This window comes from Amia ocellicauda, chromosome 12 (genome assembly GCF_036373705.1).
Source record: "Amia ocellicauda isolate fAmiCal2 chromosome 12, fAmiCal2.hap1, whole genome shotgun sequence".
NCBI lineage: Eukaryota > Metazoa > Chordata > Actinopteri > Amiiformes > Amiidae > Amia > Amia ocellicauda.
Genome location: NC_089861.1, coordinates 9,844,793 through 9,868,555, shown reverse-complemented (window position 1 = coordinate 9,868,555; position 23,763 = coordinate 9,844,793). Strand labels below are relative to the sequence as shown.

Here is a 23,763-nt window from a genome sequence, read left to right as displayed (position 1 = left end):
AGGCTGTCTGTAAAGGCTGTGGAGTCACTGTTGAAATTTGTTGAAAATGTCAGTCTCTTCAGGCAAGAGTCAACATGCCAAATGGTATTGTTCAATTAACAATGTCCCTGACTTGTCAATCAGCAATATCTCCCAGAGCCAAACCAATTGATTTTATGTTGAGGGGATACACATGATTTATTAAAAGACTGATCATGTACTTCTTAATGTTTAGAGTTTAGGTCCCTAAAGGAGAAATGTTCTCTCTTTCAGGTTTAACAAAAGTATTAATTATTAATTAACTAATTAAGTGTCCCCATTTCAGATGTTAATACTGGTATTGCTAACATTTTAAATTTGGTTCTGTTTACAATTCCTTGGCCACTGTGGATTGATAAAATATAGATAGAATTAATAGCTGCGTACCCTTTGAACCCTGTTATTATTATTATTATTATTATTATTATTATTATTATTATTATTATATGATGCATCGTCTCTTGTGTTTTTCTATTTGAATTAAACACTCTATATTGATTTATTTATGTATCACCTCATTTGATTTATATCAGTGCAGGATTAATGCTAATTAAAATGAGGGCGAAAGGCACTGGCTACTATCAGGAGCACAGCCAGCTGGCACCAGGAGAGCTCTCCCCCAACTGCAGCCCACCTCTGTCTCGACCTCAATGCTCTTCTTTTCAGGCCTGGGGCTCTGCCAGGCTAAGATGGCAATCTTGGCACACTGTGTTGGAAGCGTGGGGCGTTTTTGTGGAGTGTGTTAATGTCCGGAGAGGGGTGGATGGAGTTTGCCCAATTTTACGCCCCCTGGTTTGAAAGGAACCAGTCTTCTTTGCCCCTGTACTGTCCTCAGGTGGAGAATGAAAAGTTTGGATATATATATCCGTGTGCTCGTGCGTGTGCATGTGGGTGCGTGGCCGTGTTTGTCCGCAGTTTAGGAAAGTTCAGCAGCAAATGTAGTTGTGACTGTATAGAAACATGGTTTAGTATATATTAGTGAAATTATAGACTATTCTATGTGGCCTATCAAAGTGATTTGCTGAAACGAATTTCCAAGTATACATTTGAAGCGGTCTAAAGGTATAATGTATTGTATTATATACGATGTTTTCATCATTACAGAGCCATAACTCTGACGTCACTCCACCACCAAAAAAAAAACTGTGCATCAGCATAATTTTATAGCCTTCCAAAGTGATCTAAACATTCAGAGTCGGAAAGTCATGCTCTTCCTTTTACATTTAATCTTTAGTGATTTATTTTGTGATCTTTAGTGTTAAGTATGTGGGTTATTATTTTCAAACTCTGAGATCGATGTTAAAAAACAACTAGTCATATAATTGAATACAAACAAGTCTCTGAGATTACTGTATTTTTTTATCTTCTTAATTCTCTCTTGTTGAAGTTTTAGATTGTTTACTTTGTTTACTTAATGAGAGCATTTCATAAAACATTTTGTATCACAATGAAGCAATAAAATAACATGATTGTTTAATAATACAATAATCTCCAATAGAGTACAGCCCCCCAAATCTGCAATCACTTTAAACGCTGTGCTAACTTATGTTATGCTATTTTCTATTATGCTTGATTTTGCAATTCATTTTTTCTTCAGTAATTTCCATTCCCTGGTTCATATACAAAACACACTCATACTGTAGGACCTATATATTGAATGGATATACAGTGTAGGTGCATAAAACAGAAAATGTTGCTTAATATGCTGTATGAAGACCCCTCTGTTTGGAATATATACTCCTTCTGTCTTCTCACTTAATTTTGGGATTGTTTTAACATCTGCCTTGGTTTAATAACAGCCATACAATGTACTAATCATAGACCTACTATTTGGTACACATTTACTTTAATGTCTAAATTTGAATTACCCAGATTTTTTGAATTTCTGAACCCATAATATATATATATATATATATTTTTTTTATCAAATAGAGATTAAAGAATGTGGAATAAATATGTAGATATTTAATTGAGTTTTAGTTAATTTAATTTAAGTAGTAATTATTCTCAGTTATACTATCTGTATATGGGCTCGGACAGTCCCGGTCTTGGTCTTGACTCGGACTCAGATATGGTGGTGATACAGCACTGATACTTTTAAAAAAGTTTGCCATTTGCAATTCACGGGGAGGTTAAAGTTGTAGTTGCGTCTAGACCTCAGTAAGACTAGACTCACCATTTCATACAATATTTTGTCAGTATATCCAGAATCAGTGACGCCTTCTTATGCAGTGGCATTTTTCGGTAGCTGGGTGGAAATGTAGATTAAATTGCGAAAGACATTGTAGGAGAATTCGAGACATGAATATACATTTTATGCATGAATTCCTGTGTGGGAGTTGAACTCTCAGCAAAAGGAAAAAAACAAACATTTATCCATTTTGCTTTTGTTCATTTGCAAGAGGGCGACATGAATCCGAGATTGACCCCAGAAGAACGGGATGGAGCGTGTGAGCCAGATGTCACTCCTTCATGCATGCTCATGTAGCCAGACAACACATACAGCGCACAGACATCCCAGAGCCTCCCTGTCTGCAGCATCACTTTATGCTTCAGGATTTCCAGAAACTCGGAGGCTGTTTGTCTCCTGTAGAGAAACAGAATTCAGTCACTCAGGCACTCCAGACACTCTCGATCAATGCAGGTGGAGCCGCTTGGCCTGTGTTTCTGCTTGTGGACGTCACTACAGTAGCCCTGTAAATACGAGCCACTGCTAGTCCACAATCTGTCCCGTCTTACATTTTCCAAATGGGCGTTAGTTAATTAAAACTAATTATAAACAGGTATGGTATGATCTAAATACAGCATCCATACCCACATTATATTCCTGGAATGACAGTTTGGGATAATAGGGAATAAAAGACATTCTGTGGGGTTTAGCTGGTTAGCTGAAGGTTTTGCCCTTAGGCTTTTTGTAGACATTTCATTCAGGTGTATACAGACCACATGTCAAAATCTGAAATAGATACACTAACTTCCCCCATGTTTGATTAGCAATCTGCATTTGCACCATTAGGGGATCATTATATGTTTCAAACATTGTCAGTACGCAGTGAATGCTTGATTGTTTAGGCTAGCGATTGCTTTTCCCCACCCTGCTGACCCAAAACTTTCTTTGCCACTTCTAACCCGGCCTGTCGCTGTGCCCTGCTGTTTCGTATTACTCTGGTAGCATCTTCATTCTGTGCTTTGCCTTGATTTATCCATCTAATACAGTGTGCAGTGGATCAGCATGTTCTCGAATATGTTACACAATTGATTTCCAATTGAAAATGATGTTGTGGTATATGATGGTCGTTTACTCTGTTTCGGACGACGGTTATTGTTACGCTTGGTTACGCTGCTTATTTCATAAAAACAATATATGAATATGGATGGAAAATGCGTCCTTGTTCACGGGCCTTGCTGTAGGGAACATTCAAGGCCTTTACCTGAAGGACTTGACATCTGGAATTCCTTCTTGAAGAACGTTGCCCCTCTGTTCGGAAGAGAATCCCAAACATGGCACTCTGTAAGGCTTTAATACGTTACATATTATGCTTGACTTATGCGCGGCTGCCTCCTAATGCTAAGTGATTCCGTGTCGTCCCCCTGCTCTGTCTAGTTATTAGTTTGGGTATCCCCTCAAGAGCCGAATACAGTCTTTAAGACTTGGAGCGCAACATCTGCCGGGATTATGAACGGGATTGTGTCTTGATATTTGAATGTCAGTGATATGGGGGCTTTAGGGATCAGTCGGGATAAAGGGGATGGCTTTTCCCAGTCAGAGTGGTGTGATCTCATTAGGCCCCGGTTAATGATGACTTCATCCGAGGTGAGCTCCTCAAGGCCAGGCGGTGCTTGCGTGTGTGCGTGTGTGTGCGTGCGTGTGTGTGTGTGTGTGTGTGTGTTTAGGCAGAGCTTCTGATTGATTTTGGTCTCTATCTCTCTTCCAGGAGTACAATGGAGAGAAGACCAATAATGGGATTCACTACAGGCTACAGCTTCTGTACAGCAATGGTAAGAAAAGTCTTTGCCCAGTTATCAGGAGAGCATGTCTTAGCCGGTCAATTAAGTAATGAGAAGAGTAGGAAATCAAAGCTGCTTAATGATACCAAAAAAACCCGAATAAATAATAAACAAATAAATCTGAAATAAAGAGGAAGACGAAACTAATCTCTTTCACATGATGATCTGGACTCCGGATGAAGATAATCCGGTATTTATCTGCCCCGATGGAGATACATTTTACATGGAACTATAATGCAGGAAGTGTACATGGGTTCATCCCAGGGGATGAGCCCTTTGTTTTCACTCCTGTTTTATGTTCTCCTCCCTTACTATGTGGTTTAATGTGGTCAACACTTATTGCAGGGATGTTCAAGGCTGGTGCTTCCTTAAGGAAGGCTGTGATGGTCTTTCAGGCGTATTTGACAGACCTGTCCAAAGATGAATTTCTGGTGACCCCAAATGTAGTGCAAAGAGTACATTAGAAAAACAAACAAACAAACAAAAAGCACAGGGAATACTCTGGTTTTGTATTTTAATTGCTGTTTTGATTTGCTCAAGACAAACACATGTTCCTCAGTAATGTACGTGTTTAGCCAGATTTGTGGGGTCATCTTGGAAATAAATTTGATAGCAATATCACAGTATCACAGGGCCTTACTAAAGGCAGTTGAGTAAACCCCACACTTTCACATGTACTGTATTCCCACTGGTCTGCTAACCAGTCCCTCTTTTTGGCAAAGACAAGAGGTGGAATTGGACAGCAAACACCACCAATAACCTAGCAATGTTCCAATTCACATCTGTATTGTCACAACATCTGTTCATCTGCTTTTCATTACAAATAAAGAAAGTGCTTCTGAGAAAAGCCTCTTTTATTTAAAGAAAAGTCAGATTAGTGATGAGAACATCATTTAACACTATTTATATATAAATATATGAACATTCAATATATATCTGGATAAGCTTATGACATCTAACATCATTATACGTTCAGAAAAGGACATAATTTAATTGAAGAGTGACCTGTAATATGAGGGTAACATGAATACTTTTAAAAGCTGTAGTTCTTTCTTAGCTTTCTGAAAGCCATTATCTCAATACATCATTATCCTTTACATTGTCTTTATGACCAATAACACTGCGTTAAAGACAGCAATAATAATACTTAATTCATTTAATTGTAATTTCTTGTTATCCTTAAGGAAAAAAGCAATTTCAGGCATGACAATGTGTGCAGCTAAAAAGCAAAAGGCTGGAAAGCTATAAATAATAAAAGCACGTAAGTGAAGATTTTCTCTCTGGGATTTGACAGAATCCCCTGGTTTTGTATGACAAGTGTCACGGAACTCACAAAAACACAATGAAAGGGATATTTGAAGAGCTCATTTATACGAAAACAGAAACATGACGCATTTGTACAATTCAGAAATATATATATTCTGTGGTCAGAATGCTGGAGTCACCTGGAAGTCATATGAAAACCTCGCCAAGCCAGAACGTGTGTTGCCTTATTCTTACAGTTATTTTTGATTTCAAAGGAAAATACAACAATGTGGATGTTTTACTGACATCTGTGACTCCTGTGACACGGGTATATAGCTTTTTGCAGGGCATTTCAAGTCAGTTCCCAGAGGACTGTTGTTGGGTACTTAAACTTTGAATACACATATATATTGTAAGAAATATATACATGCTGTTAGAACAATTCCCTGTTGCGGCATTCACCGAACCAAACCAAATAGAGAATTTGTAGATTTAACATTTCTTTAAAGACTGCAAATAATAAAGTTAGTGCACTTTGATTTAAAGTAACGTGTTCTTCCGCTTCTCCACAAATGTGTTGCAGTTTGATTTCCAGTACTCCTCATTATTTTGCAAGTAGATATCCAGTACATCTCGCTGTGTGCCATTTAACCACGAGGCCTTACGTTTAACTGGGTAAAATGCTCTGTAAAACCTGCCTTTACCTTTCCCTTGTTTAGCACGGAAGAAAAAGAAAACCAAGATGCTTAAGTGAGATCACACAATACAATCTGTCAAAGGAAGGTTCATGTTAACAACATTGGGTTTTTACTTTCCAGGTATTTTGTGTCACATTATTCAGTTGTGCTCTGAATTTACTGCTGTCAGGCACCTTTTTTTTTCTTGTATTGATTCCTCATAGCTGTTTCTGTTTTTTTTCTCTCCTTTGTTATTCTTGTTGTTGCTGCTGCAGGCATCAGGACAGAACAGGACTTGTACGTACGGTTAATAGACTCGATGACCAAACAGGTAAGAACGTCCTCTAAGAGTGACTTTCCACTAGTTCAGAAACAGCCGCAGGTGGACTGGCTGTTAGTGCCCGTAGTGACGTTAGCTGTCACATCTGACCTTCGGTGTTTCAAACACTACAGCACGCTCTTCATTCAGTTCGATGTCCTGTGTGTGCAGTCGTGGGAGCAGGCATGCTTCATAATTGGTAAAAACAAGTGTGTCAAGTCAATAGTTCCCATTGACCAGGCAGCCAGAGGAATCTTTATACTTTTTACATGCAGGTAGTGTATCTGATCCAGATCTCTCCTCCAATAGTGGATGTCTCTATACTTGATATCTGCAGCTTTTTACATTTTATACCCTTTGCCTTGGCTCCTGCCTCATCTGTTTTCAATTCCACAAGCTTTACTGGTCTGCTTTCAATCTTAAACATTGGCTTTAGGTGATAAGCATACTCTAAAGGCATCACCGAATGTAGATGGGGTGGGAATGCATCCATAAGCAGCCTTTGCTTTGTTTGCCTGGCAGTAATATACTGCAAGGCATTCTGGGGGAGGCGCACCATATTGTACTTCGACACAGATGCGTCGCTCATTGGAAACGTCTGTCTCCCCTCCATCGAATCTTTCTCCAGCAGTGGGTGTTCATCGAAAGCCATGTGCATGTCATTTCTTTAATTATCCTCTTCGATTTAACAAGTGCCATTTGCAGAAGCCTCTGTGGGAGAGAGATTAGTATGCGAGTTAGTTAGTTAGTTAGGTAATTGGTTGACTTTGGGAAGACGAGAGATGGTGGTTTGGGTTGTAGTCGGGGGAGGTGTTTATCTGCCCTTCCTCAGCTTTTGAAAACTCATCCTGGTGCCTCTCTGTTCACCGTCCTTGGCATTTCCTTTTCCTCCGCTTATGGAGAACGGTGTGTTTGTTGTGACTTTGGAGAAATTCACTGTCAGGCTGGAAACATGACACACAGAGAACGAGTCCACTAGTGTATCTCAGACACAGCAGGACACAATCGTGCTACATCAACTTCCACTGACAGTAGTACTACACTGTCACTGTTCGGCAGGCCGTCTTTCATATTAAATATTAGTTTTTTTTTTTAAAGTGCTTGCATATCTATTCCCAGCACCAGTTTTCCTTTAGTCAGAGTAATGACTACACTTACACACAGCTGTGCATGAGCATGTACAGATCGCCTTCTTACTAATGGGATGCCGTACCAGAGTAGATGCAGTGCTTAGTGTTGTTTAGACAGTCCTGAGCATTTCCCTTCTCTCTTCAGGATCTTACAATCCACGCTCTGGCAAACTAACAAACATTTCATATATATTTATAAATGTAGTTTGTCATCATTTTAGTTTTTCCTTTCTTCCCGTCTTTGTATCCACCATAATCAACCCAGGCGAGCAGAACAGGGCCCCCCGTGCAGACTGCGGCGAATGCAATGCGCCGCCGCGTGAAATTACAAATGGAAAGCTCGACACAGCCCAGCTCTGCCTGAGAGAGGTGTGATAATCTCATTTTACAGGCTACTCCTCGACCTCTGGGGGCTGTCCTGTGGTCCCGGCCTGGTTTTCAGCCTTCTGGAGCAGGCCGGGGAGATCAGATTCTCCCCTTCTCCTCCACGCTGTGCGTTCTCACAGCGTCTCCTCCCGAATCCGGCTCAGTGAGACCTGTTCGGAGGGGGAGGGGTGGGATGGTAGAGAAAGGTCATATTTCTTTATAAAAGCCCATGTCAGAGGCTTTGTGAAACCCTAATAGTTTTCAATTTACTCCTAACTGCTCCCATTCATTCTTTTATTGTTTTCCATCTGTTCCAATCCCAAACCGGAGCCGTTGACAGACGAATAGAGAGATACCAGTATATTGTATTATAAAGCACTCAGCCCTCTCAGCCCATTGAAATCGATAGGGACCCGTCTGCTCTGCGAGGCAGGGGATCAATCACTGGCCGTTGAGCACACAGGTGGCTCGGGTGGGGGGCGGGGTGGGGAAGGGGTGTATTTATCAGCAGGACGCAACCACAAGTTACCTGCTGTGCCCTGCCTGGCACAGGACTGATAGGTGTCAGGTGGGTCCCACAGATATTTTGAAGGGGTCGGGGTAATAGGTTGACAAATGACATGGCCGACTCTGCAGCCCTCGGTCATCTCTTGATCTGTCACCCCCGCCGTCTGGCTTCCCCTCAAGCCCCTAAGAAAAATGTAACACATGCTCAAACGGCAGAGGAGTAATCTCTAACAGGCCATGTTTAAGTGTCTCTATATGTTAGCTGTACAATCATCAGACACAACTGCCAGCTTCTTAATTTCCATCCCCCTGGTTAGATGTTGGTTGGCCATGAGGTTTTTATGTTTTTATTTTTGCAATCTTTTTATATTTTAAAAGTTTGTTTTGTCCTCAGGAAGCTGAGGGCAGAAGGATAATAGAAAAGTGTTATATTCCCTTTAGTAAAGGTTTCACAGGAAGGCCTCAGGTTAAAGCTCTGCTGTCTGTGAGCTCCTTTACCTGTAATTCCCCAATCATCTTCCCAACATATATACTTTATGGAGGATACACAATGGCAGAAACTTTGACCAAGCTGTGGGAAATCCTTCTAATGATTAGTTAAAAAATGAAACAAAATCACAATGTACCGTAAAAAATACATCAATGCATAAACAACAAATTCTACCATATAGAAAATACTTTACTGATACTGTTTTGCAACGGTGGGACTAAATGTTTCTGGAGCAGGTATTGTCTTGATTAAATTATATTTTTAGACATACTAAAACTAAACATAATCAAAAAAGGGTTGGTCTATTTTCATTTTCAATGCTAGACGACACCTTAGAAGGCCACAGCTGTATACATTGTTTTGGAACAGCTGCTTTAAGTTCTCCCACATATTTCCATGCAACATATTGCCGTGACTCTTGTGTGCTCTGACCTGTGCTTGTTAACGGCACTTTCTCTGGTCAGCCTGTCACCCACTATTCAGTGAGTGATCAGATGTGAGGGGTGCACGGCACGGAGCCTTTCTCTGTACAAGAAGCATCCCTCACCCCCACACACATCTCACCCCTCCTCCCAGTAGGGCCCTGCTGTCACACACACTGATCCGTGTCAGCCTGTCAGCGATCAATAGGTCTACCTGCTGCTCGACGGAGTTTCAGCCCGAGAGATTAATCAATACTGTTAATGTAACTGCAGCAGCGCACGGGAAATCATAATCCAAAGCACAACAAGCAGTGCTAACAGCCCTGCACCGTTTGTAGCGGCTGTACCCGTCTCTTCCCCCGCCCTCAACATGTGCCACCCCTCGCCCGCCTCTCCTGACACCCTGACAGCCACTCTCAGCACTCTGCAGACAGATCTGGAGATATTAATTGCAGTTTTCCACTCCCCTCAATTAACCTCAGGACAGTGGTACATATATATTAATTAATATAGAAATTATAAATGAATAAATTAGTTTAATAACAAAACAACAACAACAACAAAATTTCAGTGCTGGTCATATGTTATATATACCAATTCACAGCATACCCTGAATTATATTTAGTAAGTTGACCAAAGATCATATACAATCCCTTGGCAGTATCCTCTTTTAATTCTGTTGAGCTCTGAGAGATGTTTGTTTCTCAGCAAACCAAACTTGTCTTTAAAAGTACAGATATTATTTCACTGTCTTTAGTACATAGGTGGAAGGGAATGAATGACAAAATCCCTGGAGTGCCACTTTTTTATATATTTCTGCTTCAGTTTCAGGTGAAGGACAAACTATTAATACACTCCTTACAGAGACACTGAAAAAATGAAATATTTTTAAAGTAGAAAAAAATAAATCTAAATAAATTACAATTGATTCTTAAACATTAGCCATTTAATAGTGATGTTTGCAATTTTGTGACAATTGGCTGAATAAATAAATTATCAAAGGACAACTTTAATATGTAATAATTTGCCAACACTTAGGTAGACCTGGCATTGTTCTTAAGTAATTAAAGTATCATATTTAGTCTAAGTGATGTCTTGTTTAAACATAAGATCACCACCCTAACATATATATTTAACATACATGAATAATATGTACCCATGATATCGTAATATGATATAAATGCACACTCACTGCCTAGTTATTATTCAGGGTTACAGTTACAGTTTGTAATGGTTCTATCCGAGAACACACACACACTTACACACACATTAAAAAAGAAGAATCACATCAATATAATTAATAAAAGGCAGCTGTGAAGAGTGACAAGATTGTATTGAACACAGTCACTGTAATAGAGGCAACCAGTATTTGTTTGACCAGTTGCACTATTCTATTGACAACTGCTGTGAGTATTCAATGAGCCTCGTATTTTAAACAAGCTACCCCCTATATCAATCTCATGATGAAACCTAGAGGCATAATTGTCAGCCATTGAGCTCATTTGCCAGCGTGCTTGAGCTGAGTGAATAGCAGGTGCTTGAATGTGTGCTGATTATCCCACTTGGAGAGAAGCTAAGAAAATCAAAACCTCTCTCTGGGGCCTGTGGGTGATGGGGGAGAATGGGCTATCCCTTTTTTCCCCCTTTGCTTGTTTGCAGCAAATCTCACTTAAAATATTTTCCAACAGCACCCTCACTCTCAATAACAGTGTTCATACATTACCATTTGAGTTATAACTTTTTAATTAAATTGCCTGTTAATTGGAAAATAATATTTTAAACATAGAGGAAGGGATTTCTGTTTGTTTTTTAATCATGAAACACATTCTAATGTATATCGGTTATAAGCCTTTTACTACACAGCTTATAAACAGGGGTTCTGACACATCTTCCCCACATATTCTACCTGCAGTCATATCTGCGTACCTTAAGAAAATAAATAAAGTCAAGGAAAAATAGCTCCCAATATGATTTTCTAGTTAAGAATTTGTCTCTTAATAGGCATCTATAACCTAGTGTAGCAGTTTTATTTTCTTGTGTTCTGAGCTCATCAATTCATTTCTGAATTAAACCTAATTTCTATTCAAATCTTTATTTTTTTTAATCAAATATAAACAAATCCACACAATTTCACCTGAGTTTTTCATTAGAAAATTCTACCTGATTTTGAAAAATCATTAAACTCAATCAGGAAAACAAAACATTGAACAATTATATCAATTATTTCAACTTGAACTAAACAAGTTTTTTTTGGTGTATGCATGAATCAAAAATCAAAAAGTGACAATATAACACAACAACTAAACAGAGGTTAGTTGGATAATTAAAACATCAAAACTGATGTGAGAAACAATAACTAGGAAACTAACTAGGTTCTAGAAAAGGTTAACAGAAGTCCTTGTTCCCCAACCTAGAACCGCTGTCTGTATCGTGTGCTGCAGAATCTGTTAATAGGACAGGGGAAAGGCAGAGGAGAATCAAACCAGGAGAAAAACCCAGAAACTCCCCTCTGAGGGATGAGTGCAATTACAAGACCCGCGTGTTCAGTGTTTTATGCATCGCCACAGAAGACAGCTCCAAGACTGCCCCAGGAGCTGAAGCAGTTTTTCAATCATAATTTGGGTCGTTTAGCAGTGCAGATGTGATGCTGGACATGTTATCCGGCTCACAGTTGCCAAATGCTGACTGCATCCGTGGCTGCAGTTGGTGGGAAGGGAAAAGCCTCTGTAACCCACGAGAGAAGAAAATGGCTCCTGTAGCTGTCAGCACTCTGCACACGGTCGGCAACACAGTCTACTGCCCTGCACATGAGACCGGGGGGGAATACATGTTTTTCTTTCTTTCCCTTATAATTAATGCCGATCCTTCTTTACCTCTCCTGCTAAAGTCTTACTATAAAATACTTTTCCTTTGATTTCTTCTTGTGATGCACCATCCGCTTTTTCTGATGCGACTGGGAAACAAAGACAGACGTCTCGGGAGACTGATGGGCCGGGGCGATAAGAAAAACGCAGCTGAAATGGGGGGTTCTTGCGATTTCACAGAGGAACGTTCAGCTTTTTGTGTCGTTCCAAGTACATTGAAACCACTGGATGGATAAGAATACAGCATGCGCAAATACACCTACAGAGCATGGTTTGGTGAGGTTTACGGGGCAAAGCTGCTTTGAAAGGGTCAAAGCTCTCAGAAGTTGCAGGGCCCGGCTGATTCATGGCCTTTTGTAGGAGCTACCGTTACATATCGACCTCCCTGGTGAAATTGGAAGTTGTTAATAAAGAAGAAAGGGCTTAATCACTGGGGGATCAATAGCGCAAAAGTGGTCGTTATCCTAAAAGAATCTCACCCTGGGGATCACAGGAACGCAGTATGGCCAACTGACCATTTGGGAGGCAGCTGCCCGGTCGACCCCCCTCTGCCTTTATGAGGAGGGGAAAAAAGCAGAAAACACATTCTTTCCCCAGTTAATATGCTGGGAGCATCCTTCATCGCAGGCTCAAACGACATCGCTTATTGATGCATGTCAATCGGTAGCCTCTTATAATGTTTGATTGATATCAGGGTTGAGTGTCTGGAGTCAAGGATAAAAGCCCTTCTCTTTGTGGACTTCTGAAGTGTACCCTTTGTTCTCAAGGTATTGCAGCAGACCACATATTAGAAAAAGACAAATACAACCACAAAAAAAGTCATTTGAATTGAGCTGGAAGTAGAATGCCATGATGTCTTTCAAATTCATCAACCAGTCGCTGATACAATACTTACCTGAGCAGGGAGACCTAGACCACACGTTGGACACCCAGAGAGTTGTGTTGTAACAAAACATATCCCGTGTTTTTCCCACAGAATCAGGATTTTCTATACTGTTTCGTTGAGGTCTGGCACTCAGCCTGATATGAAATGCCTTCGTGTTACGTTTTCTTTGTACGAAGGTCCTGATCTCACTGTGCTCCTTTTTCAGCCGATCATATACGAAGGGCAGGATAAGAACCCAGAGATGTGCCGCGTCCTCCTCACACACGAGATCATGTGCAGGTAAGATTCTTGTTTGCCTGCATTTCCCTGTGATGGTTTCATGCAAGAAAAACATAAAAAAAGAAAAGAAAGAGATACAAATAAAATGATAACAACAATACACAAATAGCTTCCATTTTGTGTGAATTCTAAAGTGGTCATTTCTTCAGAGCAGGGAGATCACCTTTCTACATAAATAAAGACTGAAAAATACTTGGTTTTGAACATGGGTCATTTTTACCACTTTTCAGAATATTGAAATTAGATATTCGTTAGGTCATGTGAGTTAAAAGTACAGCCTCCCCCCCAAACAAACACAAAGTCAATCTGTTTTTGTTATTTGAGCTCAAGAGAGCATGTTTCTCAGTTTATAATAGCAAACACTGTGGTAAACACTAAAATCCACTGAGATTAATAACTTGCTTTTAGCTCGGCACTATTAACTGTGCTGTTTAAGCAGTCTGCCGTGAGTTCTTCAAAAGTAAGTTCAGTCTGATTCTGCAAACACAGAAAACACCGTAGTCTTTCCTTCACAACAGCAGAGGACTCCCTTAATTTCTTAATATATGCAACACAATTATCGGTTTCCTGTTCTCATACAGGCAAGAGCACTAATCACACGCCGCCTTGTATAAATTATGCAGGAGTCTTATGTGAGTTCCCTGTATGTTCCGCTGAGCACCGGGAGGTCGCGAAATGACAGCCCAGCTCCGCCACCGGCTCCATACAGAGATCAGGGGCGACGGGCTGCTTGGCTCTTCCGCTCCTGTTAATAGCATGAAGCTCCGGTTCTTTCAGGCATTACCACAGACTCTCTGCACTTCACCGTGTCCTGGTTCGCTGTTCCAATTGTAGTGGGGGCATGTTCATTACAAGGGGGCATAATCCAAAACGAGCGGAGATTGCCATCATTATCTCTGTCACTGTAGCAGGCGAGTCCGTTTAGTACAATTTATAGAGTACTGGGCTGGCCTGAACTCAGAATGTCATCGTCAGTTCAAGACAGGGCCGGGCCACTTGTAAATGTACTGAAACACATAGTTGCAAAAGCATATAACTTTTTTTGTTCTTTTGATAGAATACACTAAAGCAGACTGTGTATATATATATATATCATAAATAACTAAATACATGTATTATGACTCTCTTTTGATGATTGAGTGCTGATATGAAATGCTGTGTCCTAATTTATGACTGGTTTCCATTTGCAAATGAGATTGAGCCGAACGGGAGAGGGGCTGCATCGTTTCCATGCATCTGTCGGCTGCAGGGCTCAGAAGGCTGATAAAGTCAGTTTGTTTAAGGAGAAAATGCGTCTAAATCAGACAGGAATACGATCATTATGTCAAAATCCACTGTGAATGAAGCAAAAACTTTTGTTTGTTTGTTTTTAACAGACCTCATGTTGAAAACAATGGCACTTGCTTCTTGTCACAGCCTACTTAAATGCAACTTGAGCAGAGCTGTTTAACATTGAAATTCAAGTCTTTGTCATCCCAGTCAAACTGCAAGGCAATCTGTACAGCTCCCGGGCTTGGGGGGAAAAAATGAAAAGAACTGATTTAGGGTGATTTGCAGCTCCCTCTGTGTAGCAGTTGGTGTGAGGCTTTTTCTTTTTTCCTTTGTTTTAAGTGAGATACAAACAAAGTTTGAAGCGATTTAAGCCTATGATATATTTTGGCAAGACATTCTGGCTTCAATCACGTACAGGTTCACACCTCACATCTTCAGGGTTTGAAGTGGAGTTCCAAGAAATCGATTGTTTTTTGTTTGTTTGTTTGTGTTTTTGTTGATTTTTTTTTTCTCATTTTTGTCGTACTGCAGCCGGTTGGCATTTTCCACTAGAAAGAGACTGGAAGCAGTTCTTGTGGGCAAGCGTGCGCTGTGCCGTAGTTTGTGGAGGCAGCCTGCCAATCTGGATGAGGGGGAGTGTGACAAGGTGCCATCCCCTGCTGTTCGTAACCAAGCAGATTGCTGCATATCATTAGTTCTGGCTACGGACACCAATTTGTGTTTGGTAATTACTGCACGTGTCCTGCAAAAACAAGCCACGGATCAGATTTAATTAATTTTCTTATATATATATATATATATATGTACATATATATATTTTTTTTCATCATAGAGCAGACTGAGGGAGGTAGCTAAATGTAATCCCCTGTGCACACAAATGACACCTTCTAAGTGGGTCAAAGTCTTGCAAGGGTTTACCCAATGTGCATTTCCCCCACTCTTTCATTTATGTCTCGTTCATATACTCTCCAACGTGTCGCACAAGCTCTCTGTCTTGAAGGCTTCTGGAAAGATTTTGCATTGACAGCAAGGGTGCAGGAAGACATATCAGCATGGGACTGTAGAGCGTGGACCACCGAAGGAGCTCTGTGTACAACAAGTTCTCATCACACTCCCTCTCCTGCGATTAAGAGCCCTTTCATAAACTATTGTTTTCTGCGCTAGAATCATAATGGCAGACAACCGACACAAGAATAAGGACACAGAATCACAATGGATAGGTGACAGGCTAGAGTATCACTGAATGCATGTAAACAATCAAAACTTAAACAAGAAGTTTTGAGAAGTTGATGAGGTGTTGAAAGTAATGGTGTTTTGGGGAATACAGATTTTTTTTTTTTTTAATAAGTAGTCATGGACAAATTCTTTCATATCGATTACAAATAAAACAGTGCACACATAGTTGTCCTTTTCAAGAACAGTGTGTTTTGTAAGGCGACTTCTGTTCAACTGTAGTAAACATAGAAAAATATTTGTATTTGACACTATTGCATCAGTGTTATGTCAAATGTCACAATGCAATCCGAGTATGACTTTGTTTTAAAATGCAAAGAATGGGAAAACATTTGTGAGAGCATGTGATGTCCACTTAGAGGAGGTATTCTCTTCTGTTTTCCAACAGCACCCAAAGAAGCCAGCTTTGACTTTATTGGCATCTCCACTTGGGTCTGTCGGTCCCATCTGCATTTTGGATTGTTGATCCACTGTGTTGGAGACACTGCACCTGACTCCTCCTTCAGAATTAACACAGCCTATGAATTTTGTACCATTTCTAAATGCTTGTTGTTTGAACTTGACTTTAAACCCTGTTTCAGGATTGTTTTCCCACTCATTAACTCAGCAGGGTGTTAACTTGGCGGTACTCGGGGGACTGTCATTAAGGCGGCATTAGAACGTTCTGCCAAGGTTTGTTTTCATGTCTAAGGGGCCGGATCCCCCAGGGCTTGGTGTGCTCCATGGGTCCTGTTTGTTTATAACACTTCTCTCGCAGTTTGAGGAGACTGTCACCACAGCAGCACCACTGGGCTTCCAAAGCTAATTGGTCTCCTGGAACCTTTGCTAATGGTCCACACTGCTAGGGGAATAAATTAGTGTGGTGCGAACTATGGCAACAGTCACAAAAATACCTAGTTTACAGTCTTTCATCTGGTAAATTAAACAATGTTTTAAATGATGTATAAACTTTTGCCGTTTTTATTCCTGGACAGTAGCTCAAATTCCATCCCAGTATAGCAGTACAGGTTGAAAAGCCTTACATTTATTTTTGTCATGGGTGTATTCAGGTCATTGAATTAAACATTGACCTACCTTATACATCTTTATAGCTTTAAATGTATTATACACTGCATTAAAACTTAATAGGAAGCTACTTCTTGTCAAAAAGTTGATAGGCTTGAAGACCCAGTCTGATACAGAACTATTTTAGAACCTTGTTATCTAATCTAATTCTATCTTCAATTAAAAGTGTCATAGAAAGCAAGATAATTCAGCAAATATCTGGCATTACCCCAATTGCTGAAGAAGTGCCATTTTCATTGCAGTATATTATATTTTCAAATGAAGCTTCAAATTCAGCCAGGCATGCTCTACATGTGTCTTGTGGGGAGAAGAAAAATAAATGAATTTAATCTGGACAACAAAGAACTGTAGGAGAGAGGAATGGATGCAGTTGGAAGAGAACCAGCGATGTAACCTACTGCCCACATTTCCCTGACACCAGAAGACACTGTGCCAGGGTTTACGCGGGCACCACATGCCATCAGATCGGCTCGGCAGGTTTGGGCGAGAGAGGGTGGCAGAGGACTCAAAGCCAGTGCGCCTCTGGTGAGCGTCCAAAACCTGTCACCGCCTCACTGAGTGACCTTGGCCGATTCACGCTGCCTCCTTCTCGCTGCGGCTCAGGCCAGCTGTACCGCTGGACACGGCGAGCAGCTGAGGGGGGAGGTGGCAGTGTGGGCCCCCGAGCTTGCGTTCAGACGACCGCTTTAGCTTTGTTTCGAAAAGCCTCATTTTGTTTCCACCCGAGGAACTTTCACAGAACGCCGCGCCTCCATTGTCCGACAAAAACACTGTCGATGCCGGTTCGCGCTTTCTCCGCTTCTCGGTTGGGACTGCTGCCGTTCATCCTTCTGCTTAGAACTTATGCCGCTGACTTCGTGTGCTTACAGTCACACCTTGAGACTGTAGAAAGAGGATTTTTTGTGTAATCACTCACAAGGAGGGCAGGGCAACAAGGGCTTTCAGTCATGGCGCTCATTATATTCATTCTTAATTGCTGTAGCAGTGGAGCCTCAGTTGATGTTGTTAATCTTATTTGGGCTGGCCTGCCTGGCTGACATCTCTTCAAATTATTATTGTAAAGTGCTCTGGAATGCCTGGCATAAGAAACCCTGTTCAAATTCCACATTGCATTGTATTATATGGTATTTAATAATTCTGCAGTAGCCCCTACCCCCTCATCTACCTCACACAGCCGATATGTGCTGGCTTCTTTTGGAGCAGAGGAAAATCATATTTTCTGGTCAAATGGGAATAATGAACATGGCACTGTTTTAACTTGTCAAACTAATGTCTTCCACATGTTCTTCATTCGGACAATTGCCCAGATGTAACAGTGATTTAGACCACAACCTTTTGATGTGATAAAGAAAATCATTTTGCTTCCAATGTGTCACACTGGGAAAGCTTGGCTCAAGTGTCTTTTTAGGATTGGAATTAACTTTTAGCTCTATTTGTTGGTATAATCCTTTCTGTAGTATTTCACTGACTATATACCTGGATTCACATAAAATATTTGAAGTGTGGGGATCGAAGTGAAATTAAGTGTTGTCAGTGTTGCCCACGCCTTTATCCACGCAATAACACACACACAAAGCAGTTTCCCTGTGCTTGGACATTCTGTCAGTGCCTCAGAGACAGGGACTGGGACATTCCAGCATCATTTCATATTCTGTGTTGTTTGGGTATCTGACTAAATTGCTTTCCTTTCATTTTCGTTTCTTTCAGTCGGTGTTGTGACAAGAAGAGCTGTGGGAACCGAAATGAGACCCCGTCCGATCCCGTCATCATCGACAGGTAAGTCCGCTGGCTCTCTCCACTCTCCTGGGCTGCTGTGGTAAAAGGACAGGAGGGAACGTATTTGTCTGTTGACCTCCATGGTTGGCTAACCCGGCCAGCAACCCGACTGTCCAGTCTAGCTGTTGAGACCCAAAGATTATTTCCTATTTATCAAAGCAAATCATTCTGTGGCTAATATAAATATAAATGATTACGTTACCAGCATTTTGGGTACATCTGTGTATTGGCACAGATGTAAGGATACGTACATTCTGGCTACTGGACCTGGCTGTTTTCAGGGGTAGTTTAAATCGAGCCTTGTCTCTGTTCCTTCACTGTGTCTGATTGAGATTGACTGTGGAGATCCCAGCCGTTGAGCTGCACTGAGCTGACACTCAGAGGAGTCAGGAATCCAGGGCAGAAGAAACGTCTAGTTGACAGTTGAAATGAGAGCTGACGCCTCCGATATGTGCTTTAGTGCTTTAGTGCTTATTTATTACATTTGCAGGAAATGTTAATTAATGTTTTTGTGGAAAATGGAGAGAACTAGTTAAAATGCTTTCCACTCCCTGCAGTTGCCACACAGACAACAATTCTCGTATTTATCCATTCCCAGTACTTTGTAATTGTTGTTGATCTATTTTAGTTTATTATCTTCATAGCATTAGAGATCATAAAGGCTGTTATTAGCCTCTTCACCTCATTGCAATTTATGTAGAACAGAAAACTGCTACGATCAATATTCAGGAATTTTTTACTGAGGTGATAAATAACCAAATATTAATGTTATTTCTTCTTTGGTTGTGTTAAACGGTATTGGGAATAATACACTGACTCCTTGCTTTCTTTAGGGTGATCATCGCATTATCACAATCATTTTGGGATTATTGTAACTGTCATAACCATGAGTTTCATTCACATACTTGCATGCAGTGCAATGATCAATGTGTGCCCGTGTTTAGGGTGTTGAAATGAGACAGCTGTTCTTAGATTTTTGTATGTCAATCATATTGTATTCACATATCAGTCGTCATTGGCAACACATCAACAATGTAAAATGTGTTATTTATTACAATCCTATATGTATTTTGCAAACAAAACGGACATATATTAAATAAGGAGGTTTTATTACTCTAATAACCAAAGCTCATATTTTCAGCAGTTAGATATTAAGAAAACGGCAAATCATCACTTTGCTTCCAGAATGAAATTGCTTATCAGAATCGCTTATTAGTTTTTCTTGGAAGCTTTGGATTTTTTCCTTGGCCGCACACAATGGTTCAGTTTCTTACTTCTTACACAAGCTTGGCGAAATTATCCTGCTTGAGCACTGTAATAGAATGAGTCACTTGTGCCACACAAAAGTGACACAGGACAACAGAAAATCTCCTACAATCATTTTACATCTTTTAACTTTGTTTTATGTGGCTATTAAAATAAGAGAGTACTCTTTACCTCATCCCCCCAGTGTTCTATTAAACCTTCCTAAAATCATGTGATTCTTGTATATTGTCATGCGTGCGTACGTCTTGTTATAAACCAGTAACGCACTGTGTTTACAGACAGTACTTTCAAGGTCATTCTTTTAACATGACTTGGTATGAGCCCCACCTGGGATTTAGTTCCTTTCTGTATTTCCCTGCAAACACTGTTACTTTAGTGCATAAGAGCTTGATAACTAAACTCTTACATGCAACTTTACTCTAGTTTACAAGTTTAGAGGTGTCTTTCCTAAGCGCAGTCAATTTTGCAGTCATGTGGATCAGGACAAAGTCGTACAGAATAAATAAATATATAAATTATATGACTGCATAGAATATCTCTTGGTGTAGAATCCTGCAGTTAGTTTAATCCTGTTGTAAAGTCAACTTAAACCATCCAAATGGCATCCGTATAAGGCACGTAGAAGGGCAGGGGCTTGGATTGGCGAAGAGACCCGAACGCCATGCCCTTGTTTGCTGGGATGGCTTATCATGAGTGGTTTACAGGCAGCCTCGTCTCCACAGGGTAGCAAAAGCCTCCTGTGAGATTTTTGGCCCAGGCAGCAGTGCTAATGACTCAGGCTCCTTTTCTAAACAAATGCTGTTGGATCAGCTTGGGTTTTGTGTTTTCTTCCAAAGGACAGAGTCTCCTAAGGCGCGGGGTCATTATCAAATCCATGTTGGCTCGTTAGCCGCGGGCTGGAGAAAGTCCAGGGTATCTGAAAGTGGAGCTCTAATACGTGACCCCTTCGGCCCACATGGGACGCCCTCCCCCCCGAGCCTGTGACACCTCGCGCTGCCATGGCGAGAGCCTTATTGGTGTGGGGACAACAAACCAGGGAGATAAGGTCACCTTTGCTCTACGCACAAGTAGCATTCCAGCCCCACACATGGCAGGACATCTGCTTTTGCCACCCGTGTGTATCAGATTCGGCCCAGTCCCTCAGAAGAAACCATTTAAAAGTGGGTTTGGCCACTTAAGAGAGAAGGGTGGCAGTAGTTTATAACTGTTGGTAGTTCTTTTCAAGTTGTACTGAAAGAATAAAAACAAAACAAAGCAAAAATTCAAACAAAATTCAAGTGACTGCACACTGTTGCTTATGGAGTGTGTTTTCATGTTTTTTTTTAAATAAATCTTGTGTTAGTGAACATGGTAACATATAATAACTGCTTTAAACTCCATAATGGCAGTAACAATATTTTATGATTATTTTGTTTTATTTATCATTATACTAAGTATCCAATAAATGTGCCAATTGTGTAAACCAAATTGTGAACTGCTTGAAGAATATTGCTAGTTTGAACACAGAGGCATATATGTATACTTTCCTGCTAATAGTGTAGCATTAGGAGCAGTATAGTGCAAATTAGATTGTGTCTCCCATTTTTTAAAGCACCAAGTTTGTGTATTAGCATTTCTGGTGTCTCTCTTAGACTTTTTTCCCAGCATTAACAGGCACATATCAGTGTTTGTAAATCAAGTTAGTCTCTGAGGCAGGTCTGCCTTCAGGCCAGTTTTGCCTCTGACACAGTTATATTACTGAACTGGCAGAATGTAGAAATACTCTCTGACATCACCCCCAGGGGCGCAAAGTTTATAATATGTCTCCTTCAAACTCCCCCTACCCCTGCCGCCCCTCTCCAAAATATAAAAAATAAAGAACAGTAAGTTCTTATTCCTTAACATATATCACATGGCCTATATATCATATTTGTGGTCATTTAGCAGGGGGTGGGGGTGGGGGGCATAACTGACAAGCTGAAGGCTTCAGGTAAATCTACATTGAAGAAAGATGTCTCAGAAACTAAATGGAAAAAAGACAGCTTTCATTCCCAACTTCTCTCTTTTTGATATGACTTTTAAGTCTAAATTTCATGTTTTAAAGATTTATTTTCCTACATAGCCCCAGGGCTCTTCTGTGTTTAAAAACCATCCATATAAAAAGAAATCAAAAGCACACAAAAAAAAGTTCCATAGTTAAGGGCATGCTTAATTAAGTCACAAAAACTTTGACACAAAAATATGGACACAGGGGATCGAGGCTGTCCACTGAGAATACAATTTGCACGTTTCATCTGCTGACCACTGTTGTTGCTTGGTTCTTTCAAACTTAATTAATGTCCGACGTGGGATGGTGAGAATGTGTTTTTCTTTTTTAAACATGCCATAGTTCATGTTATGAAATGGAACCAATACAGACTGACATGTGTCGATGCCTACTTTCATCTGAAGATAAGCCACCAGGATAAAGGGCTTTTCATTTGAACCGTCCTTCATACACAGGCACTCCCCGGGTTACAGATGACTCGACTTATGCAAATCTGACTTTGCGTAAAAGGTTCCAGTAAATAAAAAAACATGTCTAATACATTCATTATTATTATTTTTTAAGAAAACAAACATGATAACGTATTCACAAGAATCTGAGCCTAAGACAAGCCACCTGATCGTGCTCCCACCTGCAGGCTTTCAAAGCCCCGAATTGAAAGGGCGCAATAACAAGCGCCTCAGCCCGGGCCTGGCTCTCCAACTCTTGTCGCTGCCGATCCATTAGCAATCCTTTCACAATAAACACAGCACCAGCACTTTTCCCACATTGATGTGGATCTAAATAACAAGCGAGTAGTGTCTGTGGGTTTGCCCACTGGGGAGAACAAAAGAAAAATGTTGTCGGTATAATTGGCTTTGATTGTGGGGAAGACATTGCAACCTGGCCGCTCATTAGTTGAAAATAATTCTAATATGTTTATGGGTGACAACAGAGGAGCTGATTTAGGGCCGGCCAATCCATACAACTGCATCTTAGTTTCCTATTAAGAAATGCAAAATTTATGAGCACGCAACCCCCGGCTCCTTAAACCAACAAATAAATCATGACAACGAGAGAGGCTCCGTCGGCCCAATGCAAATTATGACCGTCACTTGTCTCCGTAAAGCGGCTAATGACCGAAATTCATCGCCTTCTTCCCCGGCATTGTTTCAAATTAAGCGCCGCTTTGTAAATCACCACACCGTTACTCCGTGCCTTCGCTGTGTCTTTGCCTCGCATCATAAATCCCCCCTTTTCATTGCCATACCGTTTTCCTTTTTTTCCTCTTTTGTGGTCCTTTCTTTTAACTCCAAGCCTTCCCTCCCTTTTTTAATAATTTTCTTGACTGTGTTTTCTGTCTGTCTATCCATCCCTCTATAAGCAATGCATTCTTCCTGCCTGTGCTGTTTTTTCTCATTGCTGCTATCTTCCTTGAGTCTCTATTCATCTGTGTGTGTATCTGACACATCTTTTTAGTTGTGTGGCTTTGTACCCGAGTAGATATTTTAAGATCTCTTTTAGTGTTTTCTTTCCAGAGACACTTTCTCTATCTTGAGTGTCGGAATAATTTTAGAGTCCCACGGAGCGTTAAGTTAGGTTAATACGAAAAAGTTGGAAAAAGGTATAAATGCACTTAGTATATGCCTGTAGGAGTGAACATAGGTCCATAATAAAAGCTTGGGGGGTGTAAACTGAAGAATGTATGTATATATGTGTGTATTGATCTATGTTTTTTTTAGACAAAACATAATAGACATCCACTACCTCTTTTTCTTGTGCAGCAAGATTGAAAAGATAGGTGTTGCAATGTTTATAAGCGTCTTGTTCGCCGGTATTGGTATTTAGATACACAAAAGCCTTCAACAGTATTCATATATATTGTTATTATTACGTGAGAAGATGTTTCTCAACTTGGGCTGAAAAAGAAAGACA

At 40.5% G+C, this 23,763-nt stretch overlaps 1 protein-coding gene across 7 annotated transcripts in view; it reads left to right on the top strand.

Annotated features, from left to right (window-relative positions):
* Positions 1-23,763, top strand: part of LOC136764329 (transcription factor COE3) — a 135,706-nt gene that overhangs the window by 16,803 nt on the left and 95,140 nt on the right. For all 7 annotated transcript variants that reach the window (XR_010821179.1, XR_010821180.1, XR_010821178.1 and 4 more), the window contains exons 3-6: positions 3,954-4,017; positions 6,224-6,279; positions 13,138-13,211; positions 18,489-18,557. Coding sequence is in view for 4 of the 7 variants with exons in the window: in XM_066718296.1 (XP_066574393.1) it covers positions 3,954-4,017; positions 6,224-6,279; positions 13,138-13,211; positions 18,489-18,557 (263 nt within the window). In the remaining 3 variants the exon portion in view is untranslated. The remainder of the gene's footprint in view (positions 1-3,953; positions 4,018-6,223; positions 6,280-13,137; positions 13,212-18,488; positions 18,558-23,763) is intronic.